We start from the raw sequence: 24,399 nt of genomic DNA, 5'->3' as shown, positions 1-24,399 counted from the left end.
ATGGAACCCTATCAATCAATGTTTTTCAAGCTCATTAATGAGACTCATTAATGCACGAGGAAACCAATCTCATGAGCCACGATCAAAGTTTTAAAAAAAGAATGGCTATTGTAAGCAGTAAGGGTTATACATAATTTCATGAGATTTTTGTTTCAGGCATGTGTTTATGTATGTCTATACACTGGCTTGTGATGTAAAATATATTTCTCACTGGATTCCTAAGTCAAAATGCTTGGGAGCTCCAAGCTAGTGTTCCCAAAGTACGTTCAATGGAAGGACAGTCCCACAGTGAGTGAGCCATGTCAAAAAAGATGCTATGAAAATGCAGATTTGCTAAACTCAGAATACCATCTTGTTCTTAAGACTCACAATGTGCTTTTCTGTACTCAAGGGTCTAAGAAATTAGAAACCTATTTAACTTTGTTTAATCCAGTAATTCCCAGATTTATTTGGCCACAAAGCGCTTTGTTAAGCAACACCAATTTACACCCTGCAGAACGATCTTTGAGAAATGCTATTCTAGCCACATGGTGCTGTGAGCCCCTCCACCGTCACTACCTGCTGAGTCAGCCGCTCTCTCTCTTTCTCCAGCATGTAGGTGACATCATCTCCTTCAGCGGTATCCTGCGCATGCCTCTGCCTTTCTTCCTCAAGGTCTAGGATCACCTTTAAAAGAATTAAAGAAATAAAATTCCAAGTATCAAGAAAACACACTTATAATACAACACAGTTAAATACAAGCGCCCGTCTGAGCACCTAAGAGAGTTCCAGAGATCACGCCATCCATCCCAGTCATGGCCATCAAGGATCGCATTATCTAGCAGGGTGAAAGATATGCGAGCTCTGGGCTAGAAAACAGTAAGATCTATGCTTTATTTCAGGAAGCACAAAATGGCAAGTAAATACAGGAGAGCAACTAATGAGCTCTAGGGGTTGAGAAGGTTTCCAAGAATTAACAGGTCCAGCAACTGCGGGCAGTTTGTTCAGAGTAGGGGACAGGCCTAGTTGATGAAGCAAGACAGGACCACGGAGAGCTGAAAGCTGAGACCCTCCCCTCGGGCTCACATCACTGTGCCCCACTTACTTAGTAATACGCATTTTGTATATCGTTAGCTGAGAGGTGGAGAGACCCCGCGCTCAGCATGCTGCATGGAAAAATCCTCAACGCTTGGAATCCTGCGTGGAGATTTTTCAGAAGGCCTTTTAATTAATCTGCCTACCCCTTTCACTTATCCTGGCGCCAAAGGATTAAGCCAATCTGGAGGCGAATACTGTACACTTTTAAAGGGACATCTCCCACATAATCCCACCTATAACTGTGCAATATTCCAAAAGGCAAGGGATTTCTTAGCAGTTTCTGCTCCTACATCCCAGGTGCCTGGGCCCAGACCTCTAGGGCAGAGCACTGTCCTCCCAATGACCATTTCTCAGCATTTCTCTTCACTAACAGTTTTCTTGAGTAGAGAGATAAAAGTTCCTGGGACATGAAACCCATTTTTATTAAATGAAAACATCTCAGTGTTCTTCCTTCTGGTTAAAAAAAAAGGGCCTAACTTGGGGCACCTGGCTGGCTCAGCTATTAGAGCATGGAACTCTTGATCTCGGGGTTGTGAGTTTGAGCTCCATGTTGGGTATAGAGATTACTTAATAAAATCCTGAAAAAAAAAAACCCCAAACCCTAACTTTTCAACTTAATAGAAAAACAATTTTGGCTAATGGTGGTCGATCATCTCCTCTCCTTTGGAAGAGCCCTCTAAAATTATAGAAACGCAAGAAAGATAAAAACCCCGAAAGACAGACAGATTGTAGCAGACAAGAAATGTCAATAACATCTGAAGAGGGCAGGAGGCAAGAGGCGTGGAAGCTACTTTGGTATTGGGGAGGAAGCCGTTTTGCCCTCCCAAAGAGATCTGGAACATGGAGGTGGCAGGTGCTGCAGAGGAGAGGTGAGATGTGGGTAGGAAACAAAATCTCTATTTTCCAGAAGGTATCTGTCCCCTCAACCTGATTCCTGAACGTAGACTGTTATCCTCTGCTCAGGCCTAAGGCAGATGTTCATCCGCAGAAGAAACAGAATGCGGCAGGCTCAGGACTTGGGAATACAGACGCAACAGAGAATGGGGGTGAGGAAAGGGGACTATGTCTGTTTTGGGAAGGTGGGAGGGTGGAATGGGAGGCGGGGTGTAAGACAAACCTGTATCTATAATGAGAGGAAGCACTGTAAGTATCAAGAATTGATAAGCAGGAAATAGTACACCAATTAGAAATCTGGAATTTAGCTACCAATATAAATGCTCAAAAGACAAAAGTGGTTGTCTCTGAATAGGGAGAAGAGGGAATGGGGAGAGGTGGACTAGGGAACTCCATGTTTCATAACAAGCAGGGTAAGCATGTAATTTACGGTTCAAACCACAACACTTCTGAGAGTCAAAGGGAGTATTCTTAATGACTATGCCGAGGTGACAGACATCAACTAGGACTCTCTTGGGCAAACTGGGACAATGAGCACCCTAATTATAAGCCTCTAGGTACTGTTTGATTTGTAACAAAGTCAGTGTTTTACTTAGATAAAACACTTACAAATCGATAGTTGGTTTAAAAATATTTAACACTCAAAAAAATCTCACATTAAGAATTCTGAATTATGTTTAACTTCTTCCTCTCCCTAATCACCTACAGCCACAAATCATCCCAGCACTCCACCTTTCATGGACATGACAGCCAGCCAACCCTTCAGCGCAGCTCGGCTGCCTCATGGAGGAAGGGGGCAAAAGGCCTATCAAACAAGCATGCCGTGAAGACCTCTTAGAGGATTACGTAAAAGGCCCCCAAACTTAGGCAACTAACTCAGAACGACCGACACACTTTAAACTGGACATACGTGTCTTTAGATTACTTCATTCTAGGCCAGAGGTTAAACTCTGCTGGGTCTTGGATAACTCTGAGAATTCAATTAAAGATGTGGGAAAAAATTCACATTCTATAAAAACATACGGATATTTGGCCTTCCGTATGTTTTCGGTGGGCTCATGGAACATCTGAGGCCTATCCATGGTTAGGAATCTCTACCCTGGGGGCGCCTGGGTGGTTCAGTCCTTATGCGTCTGCCTTCAGCTCAGGGCCTGATCCCAGAGTCCTGGGATGGAGCCCTGCATCAGGCTCCTCCGCTGGGAGCCTGCTTCTTCCTCTCCCACTCCCCCTGCTTGTGTTCCCTCTCTCACTGGCTGTCTCTCTGTCACATAAATAAATAAAATCTTTAAAAAAAAAAAAAGGAATCTCCACCCTGGCCTTTCATCTGGACCCTGGGAAGAGTAAGAAACATCATGGGCGAGACCTGTGCCTACGCGAATTGTCAGGTGCATTTTAAGCAGACGGCAGGTCATCATAAAAGTAAACTAAAGTTCATCAATTTGCAGCTGTTGACCCAATTTTTCAGAATAAAATGCTTCCGACTTAAATGTGTTGATGTCTCCCTTGCTGGTATAAATCTAAACCAACAGTTTTAGAAAAAGCAGATTTTAGCCAAGCACCGTTTATAGACCAAATCTGAGTGGTAAATGGCAGGTCGGGGAATAAAATCACAAGCACTAGAATTCCAATGAGATGAGGTCGAGGAAAGCACAGGTTTGCCTTCCTAACTAGAGGCTGTAAGATCTGGAGCCAAACACGCATGCACACACACACACACACACACACACACACACACACACACACACACTTTCCTAATAGGGTAGAACAGCTTTAAGGTAAACAATCCTAGGGGCTGTTTATGGCTTCAGGAGCAGTAAAATGCAATGAATCTCAAAACTAGAGAGAGATATAAAAACAATCCATTGGCCTACGTGTTTATAATCAGGTAAATTCCCTCTCTCTCATACGGCATTCCCCAAATACCTGCTAATCTTGCTGTTTACCACTTAAGTAAGCAAACAGGGGAACGCTCCGCTCAGCCACGAGCTTGGTCAAACCCCAGTTTGTTGCCAAAGTCTGGAGGATCAAGAGCTGAAAAAACAGAGCAAGTGTTCTGGAGCGTCCTATCGGGACGGAATGCCGTCTTAAATAATGTGGCTGGCATACTCCCTAAATTTAACATTTTGAATTACTCGTGTTTTCTTTCCGAGCTCTTGGCTCCTGGGCAGGCTGAGGGGCTTCTGACGCCCGGGAGACCTCCCAACTGAATTACTGAGGGAACCGGCAGCTGACAAGACGGTATCGGGCATTATTTATCGGATCTTCGCAAGAGTTTATGCGGCGCGAGTCAGGTGGGTGAACGTACTTTGCGGTGTCTGCTCTCGGCGGCGGCCAGCTGGGACAGCATGCGCTCCTGCATGTTCTTACACTGCTTCATCACCACCTTAAGGACAGAGAGCGGGTTTGTGCAGACCGGCTGCTTTTCGCCGTCATTCTTCTCCTTCAGTGTCTCGAAGTCTCTCTGGAGAGCCATCAAAGGATCGCTGATATTGTATTTTCCATAGCGTTCTTCAATGAAAGTATCCCTGTGCTGAGCCTGGGAAAGAGGAAAAAATGAGCATTTTGCTTTTAAAACTATTGCGGAGGGGGATTTGCTCATAGTTATACATTAAAGATGGTAGCGTGAGTATGAATGGGACCCGCTGACTACAAATCTGATGGGTGGCTGGGCCATCTTAATGTAGAAACAACACCAGAAAGGGGGCACAGTATAATAATACTAATGAGGACAAATTCTTACGTAGAGCTAATTATGTTAAACATAATAAATAAACATAAACAAAAATAAACAAACATAAATATAACATAAACAACCATAAACAAAAAAACCCCAAAATAAACATAACACTGTTATAAGTCATGACTTATAGTCACTATATATGACTATATAGTGACTATATGACTATATATATGACTATAAGTCATAGTCTGTGACTATCGGTGAATCGAACATACAGAACCTCTCAGTCAGCGGTGGGTCAAGAGGGCAGAGGCACGCACAACCAGAGGTGCAGACAAAATCCCTTCTGCCTGCTGCCAAATTTCACCCCTCCTAGTCTCTGTTCGCTGCTACCTGCCATCTTCCTTTCTGTCCCCTTCAGGGCTTGGCGGGCTTGAGCGGGGAATGCGAGCTGGTGTTGAGTCTGGTTTAGGGACCTGGGTCTTGGTGGAAGGGAGTGGAAAAGATATTCTTTGGCTTCCCTATTCTTCCGGCTCTACCAGGAAAGACCTGAAGTATTACTTCGTGTGAGCACCATATATTTATTACAGGGGAACAGAGTGACATTAACGATTACTTTACTACACAGACATTAAAGAGGTGCCTGAGACATTTTTCAATGAAAAAAAAAAAATGAAGGGTTAATAACAGCATCGAGGAAACTTTCTCAAAAACCACAGCAAAGTACCATTTAATTTAAGCTTTCAAATGAAATCTAGTCATGAAAACTACTGTCATTTATCAATTTTTTAAAAATTATTTCATCAAAAGCTAGGTTTTCTTTTTCTTTTCTTCTCCTTCTTTTTTTGGGGTCGGGGGCGGAGCTAGGTTTTCTTACTGCCATCGTCTGCAAAGAGGAACCCATTTGAAAAGAAAGGGAAATTCACAATTCAATGGCTATGCTTAAAAAACAAAGCAAAACAAAAACAAAAACAAAAAAACCCCTCAAGAAAATAAAGCAAACGTGGGGTTTAACTCAGAAGTATGTTTCAGTCCTGAAAACATGATGCTTCCTTCATTAGAGCATCCAAGTTCAAGACTGAGGAATCACTTTGCTTGATGCTGCACGTTAGCGTTGGTATCAGCTGGCAAATGTTCAAAGCAGAGTTAGAAGCCCTGGGTTTTACTTCTGGCTTAACTACAACCATTAAAAAAAAATTTTTTTTAAGAGATTTTTTTTTTTAAAAACTAATTTCTACACCCAACATGGGGCTCGAACTCATGACCCCAAGATCAAGAAACACACGTTCCTCCGACTGAGCCAGCCAGGTGCCCTTAACTACAACCACTTTAAATGAAGATATTATTGGGGTATTTGGATAAAATTGGTATGCTGGAACTATGAAGAGCCTTATCGATTTGTTCCTTTAAGTTACGATCTTAAGATAACCATCTTCCTGACCTTCTACAAGTGTGTGCGTGTACGTGTGTGTACGTGTGCGTGTGCGTGTGTGTAAGCATGTGAATTAAAGGGGTAAGGATTTGGAAGAGAGAGTCCAAGACAGTCTCCTATTTTTTCAGCTCCCAATTAAAAAGAAAATCCTCAGTAAAATTTCAAAATAGTCTCTATTCCATTTTAGGATGGAGAAAAACAAGACCAATTCCTGAATTGGCTATTTTTATTCTTTTTTAAAATCACGGCAAGAGTAAAACAGAAAAAGCTGGTTTTTAGTTACACTTTTAAAAGGAATAGTGTCAAACAACAGGAACTCATCAATATTTTCCTTTCACCAAGAACATCTGCTTCTTTAAGTTCACATATAAAAACTTGAGATTGACAACCCAGGATTCAATGAGAGTGCCTGTTTGTAGCTATTAATGTCCTAAAGGCAAAGCAAGCTCAGAAAAATGCTCAAAGGAAGCAAGAGGAAAAAAAGACTCTTTGAAAAGCTGAAATTCCACTTTTCTGACTGTCACGGTGTTTTACTCATGATTACCATTTCGGTCTGATTAGCGATGGCAAGGGAATGACTCTTGGTACTGAAATTGGTTTGGTAGGGCAGAAAGGAACACAGAAACCTGAGTATTTCTTCTCTTTTTCGGAACAGCACGGAGGACGTGGGATGGGAAAGCAGGAGCTGGGAGTACAATTCATGACCTTGACAGATCTGAGAAGCTGTCTCTCAGGCTGGAGTAGATAGTTAACGAATCCTTAAAAACACGACTTTTTAAAACCCACACTGTTATTATCCTGTATAATTAATAAGCAGCACTGAGTTACGAGTAATAGATGAGGAGCTTCTTTGGTGAGGCCTCAGACTTCTCCGAGAATAGTTGTTAAGCTGTCTGTTTTCTCTTGAAGTACTTCACAGTAATTCCATAATCACTTGCATAGTAATTACAAGTTATACAAAATTGGTGGTTTTGCACGTAAATGAAAAGAATCTGTGGAATAATCTAAAAAAGGCTCCTTGTCACAAAACAATTCTTTTAAGTACATTCAAATATGGGGCCCGGATAGGGGGAAAGTGGATTCAAAGTCTGTATTTATTATAACCAAACGCTGGATTGGAAAATGGGAGATGGAATACGGTATTTTTCAACCAACTTAATGCCTCAGTCGGGTGGATTGTATGGACGACAGGTTTAATAGAACCAATAATGACAACCACCACCAAAAACAGATGTTAAGAGCTGAAGACTGCAAAGAGCTTTAGCGGAGGTGTGTACTGGTTATCTACTCCTGCATAGCACATCACTCCCGAATACAGCAGCGCAAACCCTAAACCTTTTTTATCTCACACAGTTTCTGAGGGTCAGGCATCTAGGAGGGGTTGAGCTGGGTGGTTCTGACTCTGTGTCTCATGTGGCTGCTGTCGTCTTTGGTTCCCTGTATGTGCTGGCTTCCCACAGAGCAAGTGACATGACAGAATGAGGGGGGGAGGAGAGAGGATGGGGGGACACAGAGGGAGAGAGAGTGAGAGGGAGGGGTGGAGAGAGAGACTGACACCAACATGAGTGTCCCAGTGTCTTTTATAACTTCATCTCAGAAGTGACATGCCATCACTTCTGATGTATTCTATTGGTGACACAGACCAACCCCGGCAAATGTGCGAGGGGACTGCACAAAGGTGAATATCAGCAGGTGGGGTCATTGGGGGCCATCCTGGGGGCTGGCTACCACAAGGTGAACAACTAGATACGCTACCACTATTGTTTACATCTCATGTCGAATTTAGAGACCAAGTCCCTACTAAATACTAAAAACTGTTAAGGCTGAGTTTTAATACTTTAATGGTATTTCACCTATTTTATAAGAAATTTTAAATGATCTGGACTTGACTTTTGAAGGGAAGAATTCAGCAATACAGCTACAATGAATCAACTTCTTGCAATTCCATTATTTTCACTTCACTGACAACATATATTTTAACAAACAGAAGTTTCTACATTGTCAGAAAACATCATGGTCTTTAATTTCAGACAACAGGAATGTAATTGGCTGGTTAGACAGATTCACTGATAAAGGGTATTGCTACAGCAGACAAAACACACGAGTCATCTATTACTCACTTTTCCTGTCACAGGCTGAATGGAACACCACCACTACTGAAAGCTTAAAATAAAATTGTATAATGTTCTTGGAGTCTGCCATGCTTGCTCTCCAAAATCTTCAGCTTTGCCATGACAAACTTCAAAAAGAAATATGAAAGTCACCTTCTCTCCCTTCCCCAATAAAATTTATACTATTAGATAGATCACATAGGACAATACACATAAATAGTATAATACACGACATAAAAGCAGTGCAATACATATATATATACATAATATAGTATAATAGTACCCTATTATAGTAACATATGTGTGTGTATTTATCTGTACATTTTTTTTCCAAACTTAAAATAGGAAATCAACCTCTATTCTTTGGATGATGATCACCAACATGAAAAATGGTTCCAAATCTAAAAGTGAAGATTTAAGGCCCATTTAACTGGGGGTTTACATTCAAGTACAAGTTTTATTTTCAAGACTCAGGCTGGCACCCTAACTGGATTAGGGTACATTTTTGCAATTTATTGCCAATTCTGAAGTGATACTTTTAAAAGTAATCAGCAATACAAATTTTGTGCCTTTAAAAATATCTGAGTATCTCTACGCCAGAGACCAGAAAGACCAGAGAACATGATTCCAGGATGGGTTTTTTTGTTTTTGTTTTTAAGATTTTATTTATTTATTTGACAGACAGAGAGACAGGCAGTGAGAGAGGGAAAACAAGCAGGGGGAGTGGGAGAGGAAGAAGCAGGCTCCCAGCGGAGCAGGAAGCCCTACGCAGGGCTTGATCCCAGGATGCCGGGACCACACCCTGAGCTGAAGGCAGATGCCTAACGATGAGCCACCCAGGCGCCCCTCCAGGATGGTTTTAATTAATGCAGCACCAAAAGCATGTTTAAAACTATCCTTTTCACACACAAATTGAATCTACTAATCCTCAGATAATTTATACTCTCGAGTCCCTGATAAACTGTAAGTAGCTGCCTGAGTAACTGGAAATAAAGCAACCATTCTGGGTAAAGATGCAACAACGTTACAAGTATACCGTTTGTTCTGGAAGTTCCTTTTACTTGCTCAAAGAAAACTGGATTTCAATGTTTGACAATATTGACAAGAGAGGATTTAGCCACATTGGAATTAAACTTTAATTTTTAGAAAAGAGTACAAAATTTGACATGAAAATTTTTATGATTTAAAAAATACTTCTAACATATTATTGAAAACCCAGTGCTCTTTCCACTTAACCATGAATGCTATTTTCTCAAATCTATACATTTATTTTCTTTAATAATTTTTGGCTCTGGAATCTAACAGAACTGGGGTTGTATCTGGGCTCTATGACTTTCTATCTGTATATTTCCAGCAATTCCCTTAACTTTTGTACCTCCGATCCCTCATCTGTAAAATGAGGGTAACAATCTATCTATAGGTTTGTTATAAAAATTAAATGAGTAAAATAAAATGCTTCCTATAAGTACCTGGCACATAGTAAGTACTATAAATAGGAATTAATTTTTTAGTAACCAAGTTCACAGTATAGGTTTTCCTTTAGTTTAGACCCAATGATTAAACCTACTCCTGGAGATTTAAGAGTCTGTAAAACTGGACTGAGCCAGGAAATCTTCATTAAAAGCAAATAAATTCACCAGTCCACAGATAACTCCAAAGTAATACATTGTTAAAAATATACTGGGAACCTGGATAACCAATAATAGTATTTATTTAGCCATTAATCCTGAACTGCTATGTGACATTTTACGTAATATTGTCAATTGGTATTTATCTCCTGCATTATGATTAAACATTTCCCAGTTTTCTGTCTTTTCTTCCTGCCCAGATTGTAATGTTGCAAAGGAAAAAGCACTTTGCATCCATCTTTCTTCTTCCTATATCCTTAAGCCTATTTCCACTTAAGCCTAAGCCATTTAACAGATGCTCATCTTCCAGCTCTTTCCTGATGTCTCAGCCTCTCCTAACTCTCATCATTTTTAGTGGGGTCAATATTTTATTTCGCTGTTAATAAAATCTATGATTTACTTAGTATAATCATTTAAGGTGATATTAATTTATACATTTTGCAAACTGACTTTAAAGTCGAATAAGCTTCAAAGATTCCCTTTGGAGTCAGTTTGCAGCTGCAGATGTTTATAAAATCAATTATTTATGTAAGGACAGATGACCATTTGTTATTATTTGACTAAAGTGCACTACATTCTTTTGAAGACTAAAAATGGTACGTTCAGTACAAATAGCTATAAGTGTGATACTTCCAGCTAGTAGGCTGCTGGTTGATAGAATAAGAATATGGGTATAAAGGAAGCTAGATCCCATTTCCCCTAGAGCTGAAGCTTTGCAGCACTCTATGATCGGTAGACTTGGTGCGGGCAAGGTGTTTTGTGCTGGTCTTCTAGGGGAGGGGCCTGTTTTGCTGATTCCCAGGTGGACCTGCCCTAGTGGAGATGGGCCTCCAGGGTGCAGGGGGGCAGGGCTTGGTGTGAGCAGCTCTGGCCTCTACTAGGTGGCGCTGTTTTGTTCCCTGAAGGCTTTCCACACTGATGGGTGGGATGAATATGGCGGTACCCCCCACCCTCTAGTCCCAGAGCTGAAAGTTGACGTCCTCCACTCTTCAGGAAGCCCTCGCAGAGTGGTGACTACCACTCTGGTGTCCTTGGCTTTTGTCAGAATTCTGCCCTCACCTTGCCAGTGTTTGAGCTGTTTTATCTCAGGCATGTGACTGGGTTTCAAAACTTCAAATTTTAGGGACTCCTGTGGTGCTGATGGAATGGATAAAGATGTGGCGTGTATACACACACACACACACACACACACACACTGGAATATTACTCAGTCATCAAAAAGAATGAAATCGTGCCATTCGCAACGATGTGGATGGCGCTACAATGTATCATGCTAAGCAAAATAAGTCAGTCAGAGAAAGACAAATACCATATGATTTCACTCATAGGTAGAATTTAAGAAACAAAATAGATGAACATATGGGAAGGTAGAAAAAAAAGGAGACAGGGAAACAAACCATAAGAGAGTCTTAAGAACAGAGAACAAACTAAGCGTTGCTGGAGGGAGGTGGGTAAGGAGGGGCTAAATGGGTGATGGGTATTAAAGAGGGCACTTGTTGTGATGAGCACTGGGTGTTGTATGTAAGTGATGAATCACCGAATTCTACTCCTGAAACCAATATTGCACTGTAGGTTAACTAAAAATTAAAAAAAAGAAAAAAAAAAAAAGAGTACAGGTAAACAGCTTAATGTAGCTGCTTCAACATTCAAATTCCAAAAAGTCTTATGAAAACTCCTAATGAAATTGAAATAAATGTATTCAGTTTTGTTGTCTTTGTCCTGTTTTATTTTGGGGGCGGGTTTATGTGTGGGGTTCAAACAAATTACATATACAATCTGGACTAGGGTTTCCATACATCATTTTTTGAGTTGGGGAAGATTATGTGCAAAGATATTCGAATAACTACTGAACAAATTAATGCTCTGAACACAACTTGAGAATTTCAAAGTATAATTTTAGTGGTACATTAGATCCTAATTTCCTTTATTCAGGAGACTATAATGAGAGTTGACATCAACCTCATACCATACAGGAAAAACAGGGATGGATCACAGACCTAAAGATAAAAGAGGAATGGCCAAAAAGCACATAACAAAGTGCTCAACTCATTAGCGATCAAAGAGATGTAAATTAAAGCAATGATAAGATAACACTAGAAAGCCACTAGAAAGGCTAAAATTAGAGACTGACAACATCAAATGTTGGAAAGGATCTGGAGCAACTAGAACCCTCACCATATTGCTGGTGGGAGTATAAACGGTATAACTACTTTGGAAATAGATCTGGAAATAAATCTGGAAATTAATCATAAAGTCAGAAAAATGCCTACCTTCAGTGAAGTATTTATCCAAAAGAAACGAACACATAATCCACAAAAAGACTTATACACAACTAGCTGAAGCAGCTTAATTCATAACAGCCCCAAACTGGAAACGATCACCACAATCTTATGGTGAAAAATTACAACAGCAGTTGCCTCTGGGTGTGGGGGAACGAGTAACCAGGAAGGGGCACAAGATGACCTTTTGGTGTGATGGGACTGCTTATATTTTGATGGGGACGTAGGTCAGATGGATGTGTGCATTTGTCAAGACTGCTTGAGCTGTGCATCAACACTTAAGATTTGTGCATTTCACGTAAATCACATCTCTAGTACAAAAACATAAAAATACACAATGAGAGTTAAAGGGGAAATGAAGTTATATGAAATCTATGCCTTATGTACAGTGTTTCAGGAACATGGGAAGCTGGAACAATTCAGGAACAATTCAACAATGAAGGAGGTGCTAATACTGTAGCACTTATTACCTGCCAGGCAGTGGGCACATCTAATCTGACCCTAACCACATAGCTCCGGAGGTAGACAGCACTTACATCTCCATTTCATAGAAGGAACTGAACGTTCACATGTGACTTTCCCGCGGCCACAAAGCCAGGTAAGTGCTGGAAGTACTGTAAATGGTATATAAGTACTGAACACGTTAGGGGAACGAGCACTACATAAACAGATACTCCGCAGGACTTTGTAGGAATTAACTTCGATTTACTAGGTCTCTCGGTAGCTTAAACCTGAAATAGAACAGAAAACACTGCAGAACACTGAATACTGTGAGTAATGTTTCGAGACACTTTTCTTCTGACCTAAGAATACAGGTGTGTGCATGTGTGTCGTGTGTCTGCATCTGCATGTGTGTCCCCTGGGTCACAATATAGTCTATTTTTTACTATGTGTCCCTGTCAAAAAAGTATGAAAAACTCTGCAATAGAATGAAGAACCCAATTAGTCTGACTCCTGAATCTATGATTTTAAACAGTTTAAGCTATCATAAATAAAGAAATTCTAAAAGAAGTGATAAAGTAATCAGTATTATTGTTTTAATTTAAACTAATGACTGTTGTAAATGTCTACAAACCACGAGATGTTTGGCCTACCATCAAATATACAAAAATGTTAACAAAAAAAAATCTCCGTGTTATCAGGGTTGGACAACCAAACTGGAGAGGTCTGGGAAAATTTCTGACCCATCGCTGATTCACGAGGGCACATGCTTCGAATGCCTTTATTGACCACTTACTGTTCGCCGGGTACTACAAATGCCGAGCGATGTGGGCAACGATATGGGGATATAGACTTGACTACGTAAGATGTAGTCTTCTGCTCCTGAGGAGCTTAAAATTTGCCAGACAAGTTCAAGGCCTAACAGCAGAAATAAACAAGCTGCCTCTGCTTGTTTAAATGTTTTCTAAACAGTATCATTAATGTTTAGAGGAACACCAAGTACAATTTATTTGATCAGGGCTTTCTAAGACTCAGACCTTACACTCAGAAGGAATAGGAAGGAAAAGGCCAACCCTGGAAGTGGGAGGGTTCTGGCAGATAAATGGGACTATCAGCAATATAATGAATCACAGGAAACGCCAGGAGGTTGAGGGGGGCATATAATCCAAAAACCGTCTCCGAAGCCTTGCACAGGGAGACCCAGACCACAGACTATGACCTGTGTGTGATCCTTGAAGTAACCATGAACTTGAAAAACTTCTTTCTTAGAGGTGGGCTCAGCCTCTTGAACGCACGATGCATTAGCAGTACAGAAACTAACTTCAAGGCTGAAACAGTTAAGAGAGCTCATAAATAAGACAGAAAGGGTATCTTCCTCTTCCTCTAGTTAGGGGATTCTGTGGAGGGAGCTGTATGATTGTGGGATGAGTCTGAACTCTGAAAAAAATTTTCAAGGCGAGACTCTTAACTTACAAACAGTCTGAGACTACAAGGAAGCGTGGCAAGAAACTGCTGCTCAGAGGTAAGGTTGTGAGAAGCGGGTCCTTATGAGCACAGCTGAGTAGAAAGTGGTCACACTGAGAAGTGTAATGAGGAAACGGGACTAAGAAGTTTGTGGGGGTTGCGGAGGGTGGCGGGAGCCTAGAGACAGGGGCGAATGACAAAGGGGGCTCGTGGGGCTTGAGAGTCACAGCACAGCGAGAGGCAGATGTCAGGACAGGCAAACAGAAGCAGGGACTGTGCTAATTCGACCTGCTGATGAGAGAAGGTAGAACAGAGTATCTATGATGACATATTAAGAGAGCACGAGTCCTATGTCACAAGTCCGAGGCTAGAAAGGTGGCAGCCTCTGTCGTCACTGTGGACTCACGGAGAGGGAGGCGGCTAGCTATTCAGTTTGACCCAGCCGTCACACAGGGAGACTGGGGACTCAAAGTAGGGAAGGATCGTTTTTCTTTAAAGAACAGAAGAGGAAGAGGAGTAAAGAAGCCAAGACTGAGAAGAGAAAGGTGGCTATAAGTGCATTATGGGTGCTTCGTGATAATTTATTAAATGTGAGCTGGCAATGGTCATCACCACGGGAAGTTACTGGATGAATATACATACGGTGAAACTCAGCACACTCAACTTGACCCCTGCTATCGCCAATTCCAAGTAAACCCAACCCACGACCGCTTAACCTCCACAGTAAGAGTACACTGAGGGGATTAGAATATGCATGGCTGGGAAGAACAGGAGTTATCTTTGTTTGGGGATGTAAGAGTGCTTCCTTTTTACTCTAAAGGGTAGCAATACCTTTAGGAAACTTTAATGTCACGAAGGGCAAGAATGGGATAACTGAGACCCCTTGACCATTTTAATCCCAAAGGGAACAGCACCAGTGGCTCTATTCTAAGCCTCTAAGACTGTTTCAGCGCTCTTCCTTAATGACTTCTCAGCCTCCACTGGAGGAGGTCCTCACTTGTCCCAGGAAAGGCAGGTTTTAAAGGGAAAAGAAAGGATTTCAAAGGGAAAAGTGATCCATTTGGAAAGTAACCGCAGAAAGGGGGGATGAGGAAGATTTGGTGGAAGCCAAAAGCAAAAACCAAAACCCACTGGAGATAAGTAAATATGTTCTGAAAGATAAGAGAGAGGATATGTATAATTTAGACAGATGCCCATGGAGGCCCTTAGCTGAAGTGTCTGGGCAACAATATTTTTGGATATATCTAGATAGGTCATGAAAGACAAGTAATCCTAGACTCTTTAAATAAAGATAATACACTATTTTCAACAAGGCTCACAAAACTCCCATTACTAATCAGTTGGGGAATGTAGATGACCACATCCCAATCTGATAGGACACCGAGGTAAAATGTCAGCTGAAAACTAAACTATGGAGGCACCTGCGTGGCTCAGTGTGTTAAGCGTCTGCCTTGGGCTCAGGTTATGATTCCAGGGTCCTGGGATCAAGCCCCACATCCGGCTCCCTGCTCAGGGAGGAGTCTGCTTCTCCCTCTCCCTCTGCTGCTCTCCCGCTGCTTGTGCTCTTTCTCACTCTGGCTCTCTCTCAAATAAATAAATAAAATCTTAAAAAAAAAAAGAAAACTAAAATATGATGTTTCCTTTTTTTTAGATGAAGGCACAGGCAGAGTGAACAAAGGTACATATTCCAATTATCTGGTGTCCTTTATGACAAATGTGGAAACAAACACGAGCAATGATTTCCTGTCTGAAGAACAAATTGTTCCTTCTTAGTTCAGGGTGAAATGTAAATAATGTCACCGAGTGGGAATTATCAACAGTAAAAGTTAGGAAATTATATTACGATAGTTAAGCCTCTCTTCTCAAAAATATGAATTAATAATTGGCAATCTATTTTGGGTCTTGAATACATTTAAGTTAGACCTAAAGGGCCTGAACGTATTCTCTCATATGACAAATATTTCTGCAAGAACTCACGAGGTTCTAGGGGCACCTGGGTGGCTCAGTCGTTAAGCGGCTGCCTTTGGCTTGGGTCGTGATCCCAGGGTCCAGGGATCGAGCCCCGCATGGGGTTCCCTGCTTAGCGGGGAGTCTGCTTCTCCCTCTCCCATTCCCCCTGTTGGTGTTCCCTCTCTCACTGTGTCTCTCTCTGTCAAATAAATAAATAAAATCTTAAAAAAAAAAAAAAGAACTCGTGAGGTTCTAGGTATTTAGGATGCAGTGCTGAACAAGATTAAGTATCCATCCCTCACGGAGCTTACATTTAGTGCAAAAGAGAAATATCAGACATAAAGAAGAGAGAGACGAAAATCTCTATTTTCTGTGATGCTTATCAGCATGAACTGATAAATTCCCGTATTATCACCAATCTAATGCAAAGAAAAAGAAATCACATTATGATTCAATCCTACAAAAACTTATTGGATACAATAATGCGAGAGGTTGTATGTATGAAGTTTCCATTCAGTAAGAACAGAGACTTCTGACTTTAATACATAGTCACATACTCATTTCTACCAATGAATTCAGTCTTTTGTCGAACAGACAGCTAGTGAATTAGATTAAAATAATTTTTTGAAGTCATGCATATCTTAGAACTCACTAGGTGGAGCTGGCTTCTCAGATGCAGAAAATACTTTTTGTTGTTGTTAAACAATGGGATATTATGAACTACAGATATGAAACTGAAGCCAGGAAAAATACTTTGAAGGGTTATAGGTCTCCTGCTATGATAATAACATTTCTCGGAATTTCAGTCAAGTAGTTCCTCATACATACATTGTCAGCTCTGTTAGAGTCCATGACCTGTGAAAGAATCTGCTTTGAAAGAACTTTTAGGCATCCTGCTCAAAAGAAGAATTTGAAAATTAGTGGGAAGTTTACTCTTTGCTCTTTTTGGGAGAAAATCAGGGATATGGTGGTAAAAAGCTCATGCTCTCCCTAGTCCTGCTAGGCTCATCTCTACTTTCTCTCTCCTTTTTTTTTTTTTTTTAAGATTTTATTTATTTATTTATTTGAGAGAGAGAGAGAGACAGCGAGAGAGGGAACACAAGCAGGGAGAGCGGGAGAGGGAGAAGCAGGCTTCCTGCTGAGCAGGGAGCCCGATGCCGGGCTCGATCCCAGGACCCTGGGATCATGACCTGAGCCGAAGGCAGACACTTAACGGCTGAGCCACCCAGGCGCCCCTCGCCTCTACTCTCTTAACTGTAGTTTAGAATTAATACAGATTTATGTGAGAGTAGAAACCACTTAGAAGTAAAGACAGTTAAGAAATAAATGTTCTTAACTCCTTAATGTTCCAGTTCATACTATACTTCTTAAAATATAATTTTTATTTTAATTTCATCATAAATGAATATTTTCTAATAAAAATTTTAACTACATAGACAAAGTCAAAGTCCTTCCTGAACACAACGCAATCTCTCTTTCCTCCTCAAGAGTTTTAGTATCATGGGTATCCTCTCAGACTTTCTCCGAGCATATCCATAAACGTGTGCACGTGTACTTTTTCATTTATTGGGTCTCAGAGATCTTTCTAATAAGTCAGTACATTGCTTGTTTTTTTTCTCATTAAAAAAGAAGGCAATTACATACCATGCCATAGGAAGGATGTAGCCGGTGATGTTGTTACAGTTTACTAATGGACACTTAGGTCGTTTACAGTTTCTCCTACTGTATCGAACAACACTGCAATGAGCATCCTCGTGCATGGGTGGGACTAGTCGGAGGAACAGATAACATTACTCTGCTTTGCTAAGGACATAAACTCCCACATAATAAAATTCCCTGCTTCATTCAGTACACGCCCCCTGGCCATAAAGCTTTTGGGCATACATACAAGACGGTTTCCTCCTGTCTTTCCGATTACTCCTGTAACTGGTACACCGAACTACAAAATGATGGACCACAGGCTTTCATTTCGCAAGCAACCTGTCTGTCTTCCTTTCTCTTCTCTTTAAGGGGAGCAACTAGAAATAACCTCTGATTAATCCCAAATCACAAGGCTCACACATGCAAGGAAGGCACAATAAGAGGAAGTCAAAATAACAGGAATAAGCTGTTTCCCTTTTTTATTTGTTTTAGTTTCAGGCTGAATAAATGCGGTGAAATTCCCCACTGCTATCATCTTTTGTGAAGCCTCTCCCCAACTGCTAGAGAACTGCGTGTTCTCTAAATAGGGAGCATTTGACAAGCTGAGTTCCCCCGTTCTTGCCTCAAAGGCGTATGAAAAACAGGCCACAGGAAGATGTCGCTTAAATGAGAAATTTGCTTATTTTTTGGAACTTTCACCCTTGAACCCCTAAATGCCATGATTGGTAATACGAACGATGATGCGGTTAAGGGCTGTATGGCAAGTAGTGACAGCAGACAACTACTCGTAAGAGTCAGCTGTGTTTTCTGGGGCTCCAGGGTTTTCTGAATGCAACAAAGACACTCAACCACTTAAGAATGCAGTCCTCTTTTTTTAAATAAATATCCAATTTCGAAACAGTCCAGATATGACCAGTCTTTCCTGCTTCTTATCACTCTTTTCTGCCAGAGTACCCACCCCAGAACCTGGTACATCCATTCAGTAATTTCATTCTCTTCCCAGGGCAGAACATTTTTTGGGCGCTCCTACTATTCTTGAAGGAACCAAGCCAAGGGGAAGCAAGGAAGATATATTTCTGGCTTCACCAGCTGCAACTTAATACTGTTTCTTCCTTTTTTTTTTTTTCCTATGCCCACTGTTCTGTGTCTTATCACTTACTGTATTTTGGAGAATGTTATATATAAAGATCTCTCTCTCATTCTCTTTAATGGTTGCACAGTACTCTATTGCATAATCACACCATAACTTACTGGACCCAAACCCTACTAATGGACACGAAAGTTGTTTCCAGCATTTTGCTGCTACGACCAATATTGCAATAAATATCCTTACATATACACTTTATTGGATGGGTCTAAGTACATCTGTAGGAGAAATTTCTAAAAGTGGGTCATGAAACTAGGTTAGTAGGATCACAATCAGCATTTAATGAAAAATAAAGTACAAAGGACAAGAAAACAGTATAAGATAGTATGGCATAGTAGAAATATTACAGTAAAACATAAAGTCAGTATACATTTTGGGGAAATTTTTCTTTTAGTTAATCCATCTATGTTGGTGTCTATGTGCATCCCGGATTGTGGCAGAACAAGGGAATGTATTTCAAAACTCTTTGAAAGATACCTCTTTAGCCACCTCTTTAGACTCCGGTCTGATAAAGAGGAATCTTTATCAGCGCCTTCTTTCTTCTTCACCTAAACTCTACGACCTTTTTATTGTATAGCTTGGGAGCTTAGGTTGGTTTTTCAGGCAGAGACAGTCGAGTTATTTAGGGTGGAAAAGAAAAATATTAACAATATCAGGAACAACAAACAGGGAAGAATTTAACTGTAGTTCTAATTAGCTCTAGTATCTTTCCCTCCAAAGGGAATAACATGTAACTAAATTATCTTCTTAGGGCATGACTGTTAATAAACAGATATTTGAACAAGAAGCTGTTGTATAAGATTATTGTATTTTAAAAGCAAGTGTTTCTGGGGCGCCTGGGTGGCACAGCGGTTAAGCGTCTGCCTTCGGCTCAGGGCGTGATCCCGGCGATCTGGGATCGAGCCCCACATCAGGCTCTTCCGCTATGAGCCTGCTTCTTCCTCTCCCACTCCCCCTGCTTGTGTTCCCTCTCTCGCTGGTTGTCTCTATCTCTGTCGAATAAATAAATAAAATCTTTAAAAAAAAAAAAAAAAGCAAGTGTTTCTGATTTCAAAGTAATTTACATATAATACAGAAGTTATGGAGAAAAAAATTAAAATGTGCATATGATTCTACTACCCAGGGACAACCACTATTAATACTAAAACTACAAATTTCAGGGGTGCCTGGGTGGCTCAGTCAGTTAATTGTCTGACTCCTGATTTCAGCTCAGGTCATGATCTCAGAGTTGTGAGACCAAGCCCCACCTTGGGCTTTGTGCTAGGCGTGGAGGAGGCTCTGTGTTGTGCTTAAGGTTTCTCTCTCTCCCTCTGCCCCTACCCCCCGCCCCCCGACTCATGCATGTACGTGCACTCTTCCTCTCTCTAGAAAAAATAAATAAAACTATAAATTTCAGTCTATTTGAGTCCTTTTCCTGTGTATACACACATTATTCTTATAATCAAGATTAAAAGATATATTTAATGTTATGCACTGCTTTGCAAATTTAACATTACACTGTAGGAACATTACCATGTCATTAAAACTTCTTCATATGCATCATGGTTTTTGTTTTTTTTAAGATTTTATTTATTTATTTGACACAGAGAGAGAGAGAGAGCACAAGCAGAGGGAAGGAGAAGAGGGAGAGGGAGCCTGACATGGGGCTTGATCCCAGGACCCCGGGATCATGACCTGAGCCGAAGGCAGACGCTTAACCGACTGAGCCACTCAGGCGCCCCAATGTTTTAAAATAGCCAAATAAAACAGCTACCTAACAGTCTATCATGCGGATGTATTACCTAATTCATGCACCCATTAACCAAAGGCTACTTTTTATGAAAAATTAATTGGAACTAGAACAATATAACTATGTTATCATAAGTGGTTTGGAGGGTAACTGGAAGTAACTTCCAGAAAAATTTTCTGTAAATAATTTTTTTTTTTAAGATTTTATTTATTTATTCGACAGAGATAGAGACAACCAGCGAGAGAGGGAACACAAGCAGGGGAAGTGGGAGAGGAAGAAGCAGGCTCATAGCGGAAGAGCCTGATGTGGGGCTCGAACCCATTATGCCGGGATCATGCCCTGAGCCGAAGGCAGACGCTTAACCGCTGTGCCACCCATGCGCCCCTCTGTAAATAAATTTTTACATAACACCATTTAGATTACAGCAACTCTCTTCAATAAATAGGTGTCCTGAGATTAGTATATTTAATAAAAGAAACCAACACTGAATTTTTAATTCAAAAGCATAACAGAGAAGTAATACCAGGTCTACCTATTCCGCAGTAACTCTGTGGAACACCATTCAGATGTGGCCTATAAATAAACCCCCTTTAAAATAAATTTGCTTCCTGTGGTCCAAATTAACAATGAGAAAAAGAATGCTTTCTAGGAAATAATAAAGAAACAGTATATTTTGATGTCTATTTACTGGCTAGTGATATGACATACTAAAATACAATTTAAATCATTTAACATGAAAAGATCATCTTCAAGATAATCTTTAAACTTCAATTAGATTAGTTCTGTTACTTTCAAGAAAGAGGTAATAATATTCTATCAGAAAGTGAAAATGTACATATTGAAAAATTATTTATCAAAAATGATAAAAAAATATTTATCAAATAATAAGATAGAGGGGCACCTGGGTGGCTCAGTTGGTTAAGCGTCTGCCTTCGGCCCAGGTCATGATCCCAGGGTCCTGGGATCCAGCTCCCTGCTCAGCGGGGAGTCTGCTTCTCCCTCTCCCTCTGCCCTCCCCACTTCTGCGTGCGTGCGCGCTCTCTCTCTCAAATAAATAAATAAAATCTTAAAAAAAAAAGAAGAAGAAGATAGTAAACCATTAAAACTAATAAAAACAAAGGATAAAAACTACTTTAAAGGGGGGCGCCTGGGTAGCGCAGCAGTTAAGCATCTGCCTTGGGCTCAGGGCGTGATCCCAGAGTCCTGGGATCGAGTCCCACATCAGGCTCCTCCACTGGGAGCCTGCTTCTTCCTCTCCCACTCCCCCTGCTTGTGTTCCCTCTCTCGCTGGCTGTCTCTCCTGTCAAATAAATAAATAAAATCTTTAAAAAAAAAAAAACAACCTACTTTAATGGGACCAGTTCATTAAAGCAGCAGAAGAACTGTTTCTTTTTTTGAGATGGCTATGATTTTTAAATTACTATTAAGTTTTGCCATTGGAAAAATAATAACAACTCTCTACAGCAAAATTTTAAAAATTAAATTGCAGAATTTTAGTTTCTAAAAAGTAGTAGAGCACGAAGGATGTACTGTATTGTGACTAACATAACATAATAAAAAATTTAAAAAAAAAGTAGTAGAGCAAAGCTGAAAAAGCTACTCCACATCACTCTACCTGATCTAAGAGAAGGTCAATAAACAATGCCGGAGGCAAGCAAAAATGAACTATTGGGACTTCAAGATAAAAAGCGTCTACACAGCAAAGGAAACAATCAACAAAACTAAAAGGCAATCTATGGAATGGGAGAAGATATTTGCAAATGACGTCTGATAAAGGTTAGTATCCAAAATCTATAAAGAACTCAAACTCCACACCCAAAAAACAAATAATCCAGTTAAGAAATGGGCAGAAGACAAGAACAGACATTTTTCCAAAGACATCTAGATGGCTAACAGACACATGAAAAGATGCTCAACATCACCCATCATCAGGGAACTACAAATCAAAACCACAACGCGATACCACTTCACACTGGTCAGAATGGCTAAAATGAACAACTCAGGAACCAACAGATGTTGGTGAGGATGCAGAGAAAGGCAAACCCTCTTACACTGTTGGAGGGAATGCAAACTGGTATAGTCACTCTGGAAAACAGTATGGAGGTTCCTCAAGAAGTTAAAAATAGAGCTACCCTACTAGTGATACATCTGGCAAAAGATGGGAAAGACCTATACACTGAAAACTATAAAGCACTGCCGAGAGACCTAAATAAATGGAGAGAAACACCATGTTCATGGATTAGAAAAGACAATATTAGTAGATGTGAATTCTCCCTGGACTGATTTATAGACTCAATGCAATCTCAATCAAAATCCCAATAGGATTTTTGGAAAAATTGATGAGCTGATTTTAAGATCCTATGGCAATGCCAAGGAGCATGAATAACCAAAACAACTTTGGAAAAAACCCCACAAGTTGGAAGATTAACACTACCTGATTTTAAGACTTATTATAAGGCCACAGTAATAAAGAAAATGTGGTATTAGCATCAAGATAGATTAATGGAACAAATCAAAGAGCCCAGAAATAAACCGACAAACATATGGAAAACTGATGTGACAAAGGTGCCAAGGCCATTCTACAGAGCAAGGATAGTCTTTCTGACCAATGGTGCTAGAACAATTGGATATCCATATGAACAAAAAAAGACTTTGATCCATATGTTGTACTACATAACAAATTAATTCATTCAAGTTGTATCATAGACCTAAGTGTAAAACAAACTATAAAATTATAGAAAAAAGCACAGGAGAAAAACCTTTCTGACCTTGGTTTAGTAAAGAAGAAAAATCCATAAAAGAAACATTGAGAAACTGGACTTCATCAAAATGAAAAACTTCTGCTCTTCAAAAGGCGCAGTTAAGGGGTACCTGGGTGGCTCAGTTGGTTGAGCGTCTGACTTTGGCTCAGGTCATTATCTCAGGGTCCTGGGATCGAGCCCTGCATCATGCTCCCTGTTCACCAGGGAGTCTGCTTGTCCTTCTGCCCTGCCCCCTGCTCATGCTCTCTCTATCCCTCTTTCTCAAATAAATAAATAAATAAATAAATAAATAAATAAAATCTTAAAAAAGATACAGTGAAGAGAATAAAATGACAAGCCACCAACCGGGAGAAAATATTTGCAAGATATACATCTGATAAAGGACTTGCATCTAGTTACATCAGAAATCCTCAAAATCCAATAATGAGAAAACAACTCAATTTTAAAAATGGCCAAAAAATTTGAACAAGTCAGAAAACAATACAGATGGTGAGGAAGCACATGAAAAGGTGCTCAACATGATTAGTCAATACGGAAACGCAAATTAAAACTGCAATGAGCTATTACACACCTATTAGAAAGGCTAAGATTAAAAAGACCGGCCCTACCAAGTGCTAGTGAGGGTGTGGAGCAACTGCGACACTTACTTATACTTACTTACCACCCACATGGCTGGTGGGAATGTAAAGTAGTATAACCACTTTGGAAAAGTTTGGCAGTTTCGTAACAACAATAACAGCCACCACCAAACAAACATATACCCACCAGGTAACAGAGCCATTTCATTCCTAGGTATTTATTCAAAAAAAAATGAAAGTGTATGTCTATGCCAAGCCTTGTATATGCAGTTTTATTTGCAGCAGTTCAAAACCGGAAACAACGAAAATGTCCATCAACAGACATGGAGCAGACATACAACGGAACACTACTCGGTTAAAAGGAACGGACTATCAATACAGTAACAACATGGATAAATCTCAAGATAATCACACTGAGTGAAATACCAGGCCGAGGGAAAAAAATGTACCTTCTGTATGACTCCACTTATATAAAATTCTAGAAAATATAAACTAATCTCTAGTGGATTAGTGGGTTGGGTGCCAGTGTAGGGAGGAGTGGGAAGGTTAGGTAAAAAGGTCCCAGAGGGGCATGAGGAAAATTTGG

General features: G+C 40.4%; 1 protein-coding gene across 1 annotated transcript in view; it reads right to left on the bottom strand.

Moving 5' to 3' along the window:
* Positions 1-24,399, bottom strand: part of CTTNBP2NL (CTTNBP2 N-terminal like) — a 52,245-nt gene that overhangs the window by 7,100 nt on the left and 20,746 nt on the right. The window contains exons 4-5 of the mRNA XM_045801501.2: positions 4,277-4,507; positions 559-666 (exon numbers count right to left, since the gene is read on the bottom strand). Of these exons, the coding sequence (XP_045657457.1) occupies positions 559-666; positions 4,277-4,507 (339 nt within the window). The remainder of the gene's footprint in view (positions 1-558; positions 667-4,276; positions 4,508-24,399) is intronic.

The sequence above is a fragment of the Ursus americanus genome, chromosome 12 (assembly GCF_024610735.1).
Source record: "Ursus americanus isolate L20-20 chromosome 12, mUrsAme1.1.p, whole genome shotgun sequence".
NCBI classification, from domain to species: Eukaryota; Metazoa; Chordata; class Mammalia; order Carnivora; family Ursidae; genus Ursus; species Ursus americanus.
Note: the sequence above shows the minus strand (reverse complement) of the source record. Positions and strands in the feature narration are given on the sequence as shown.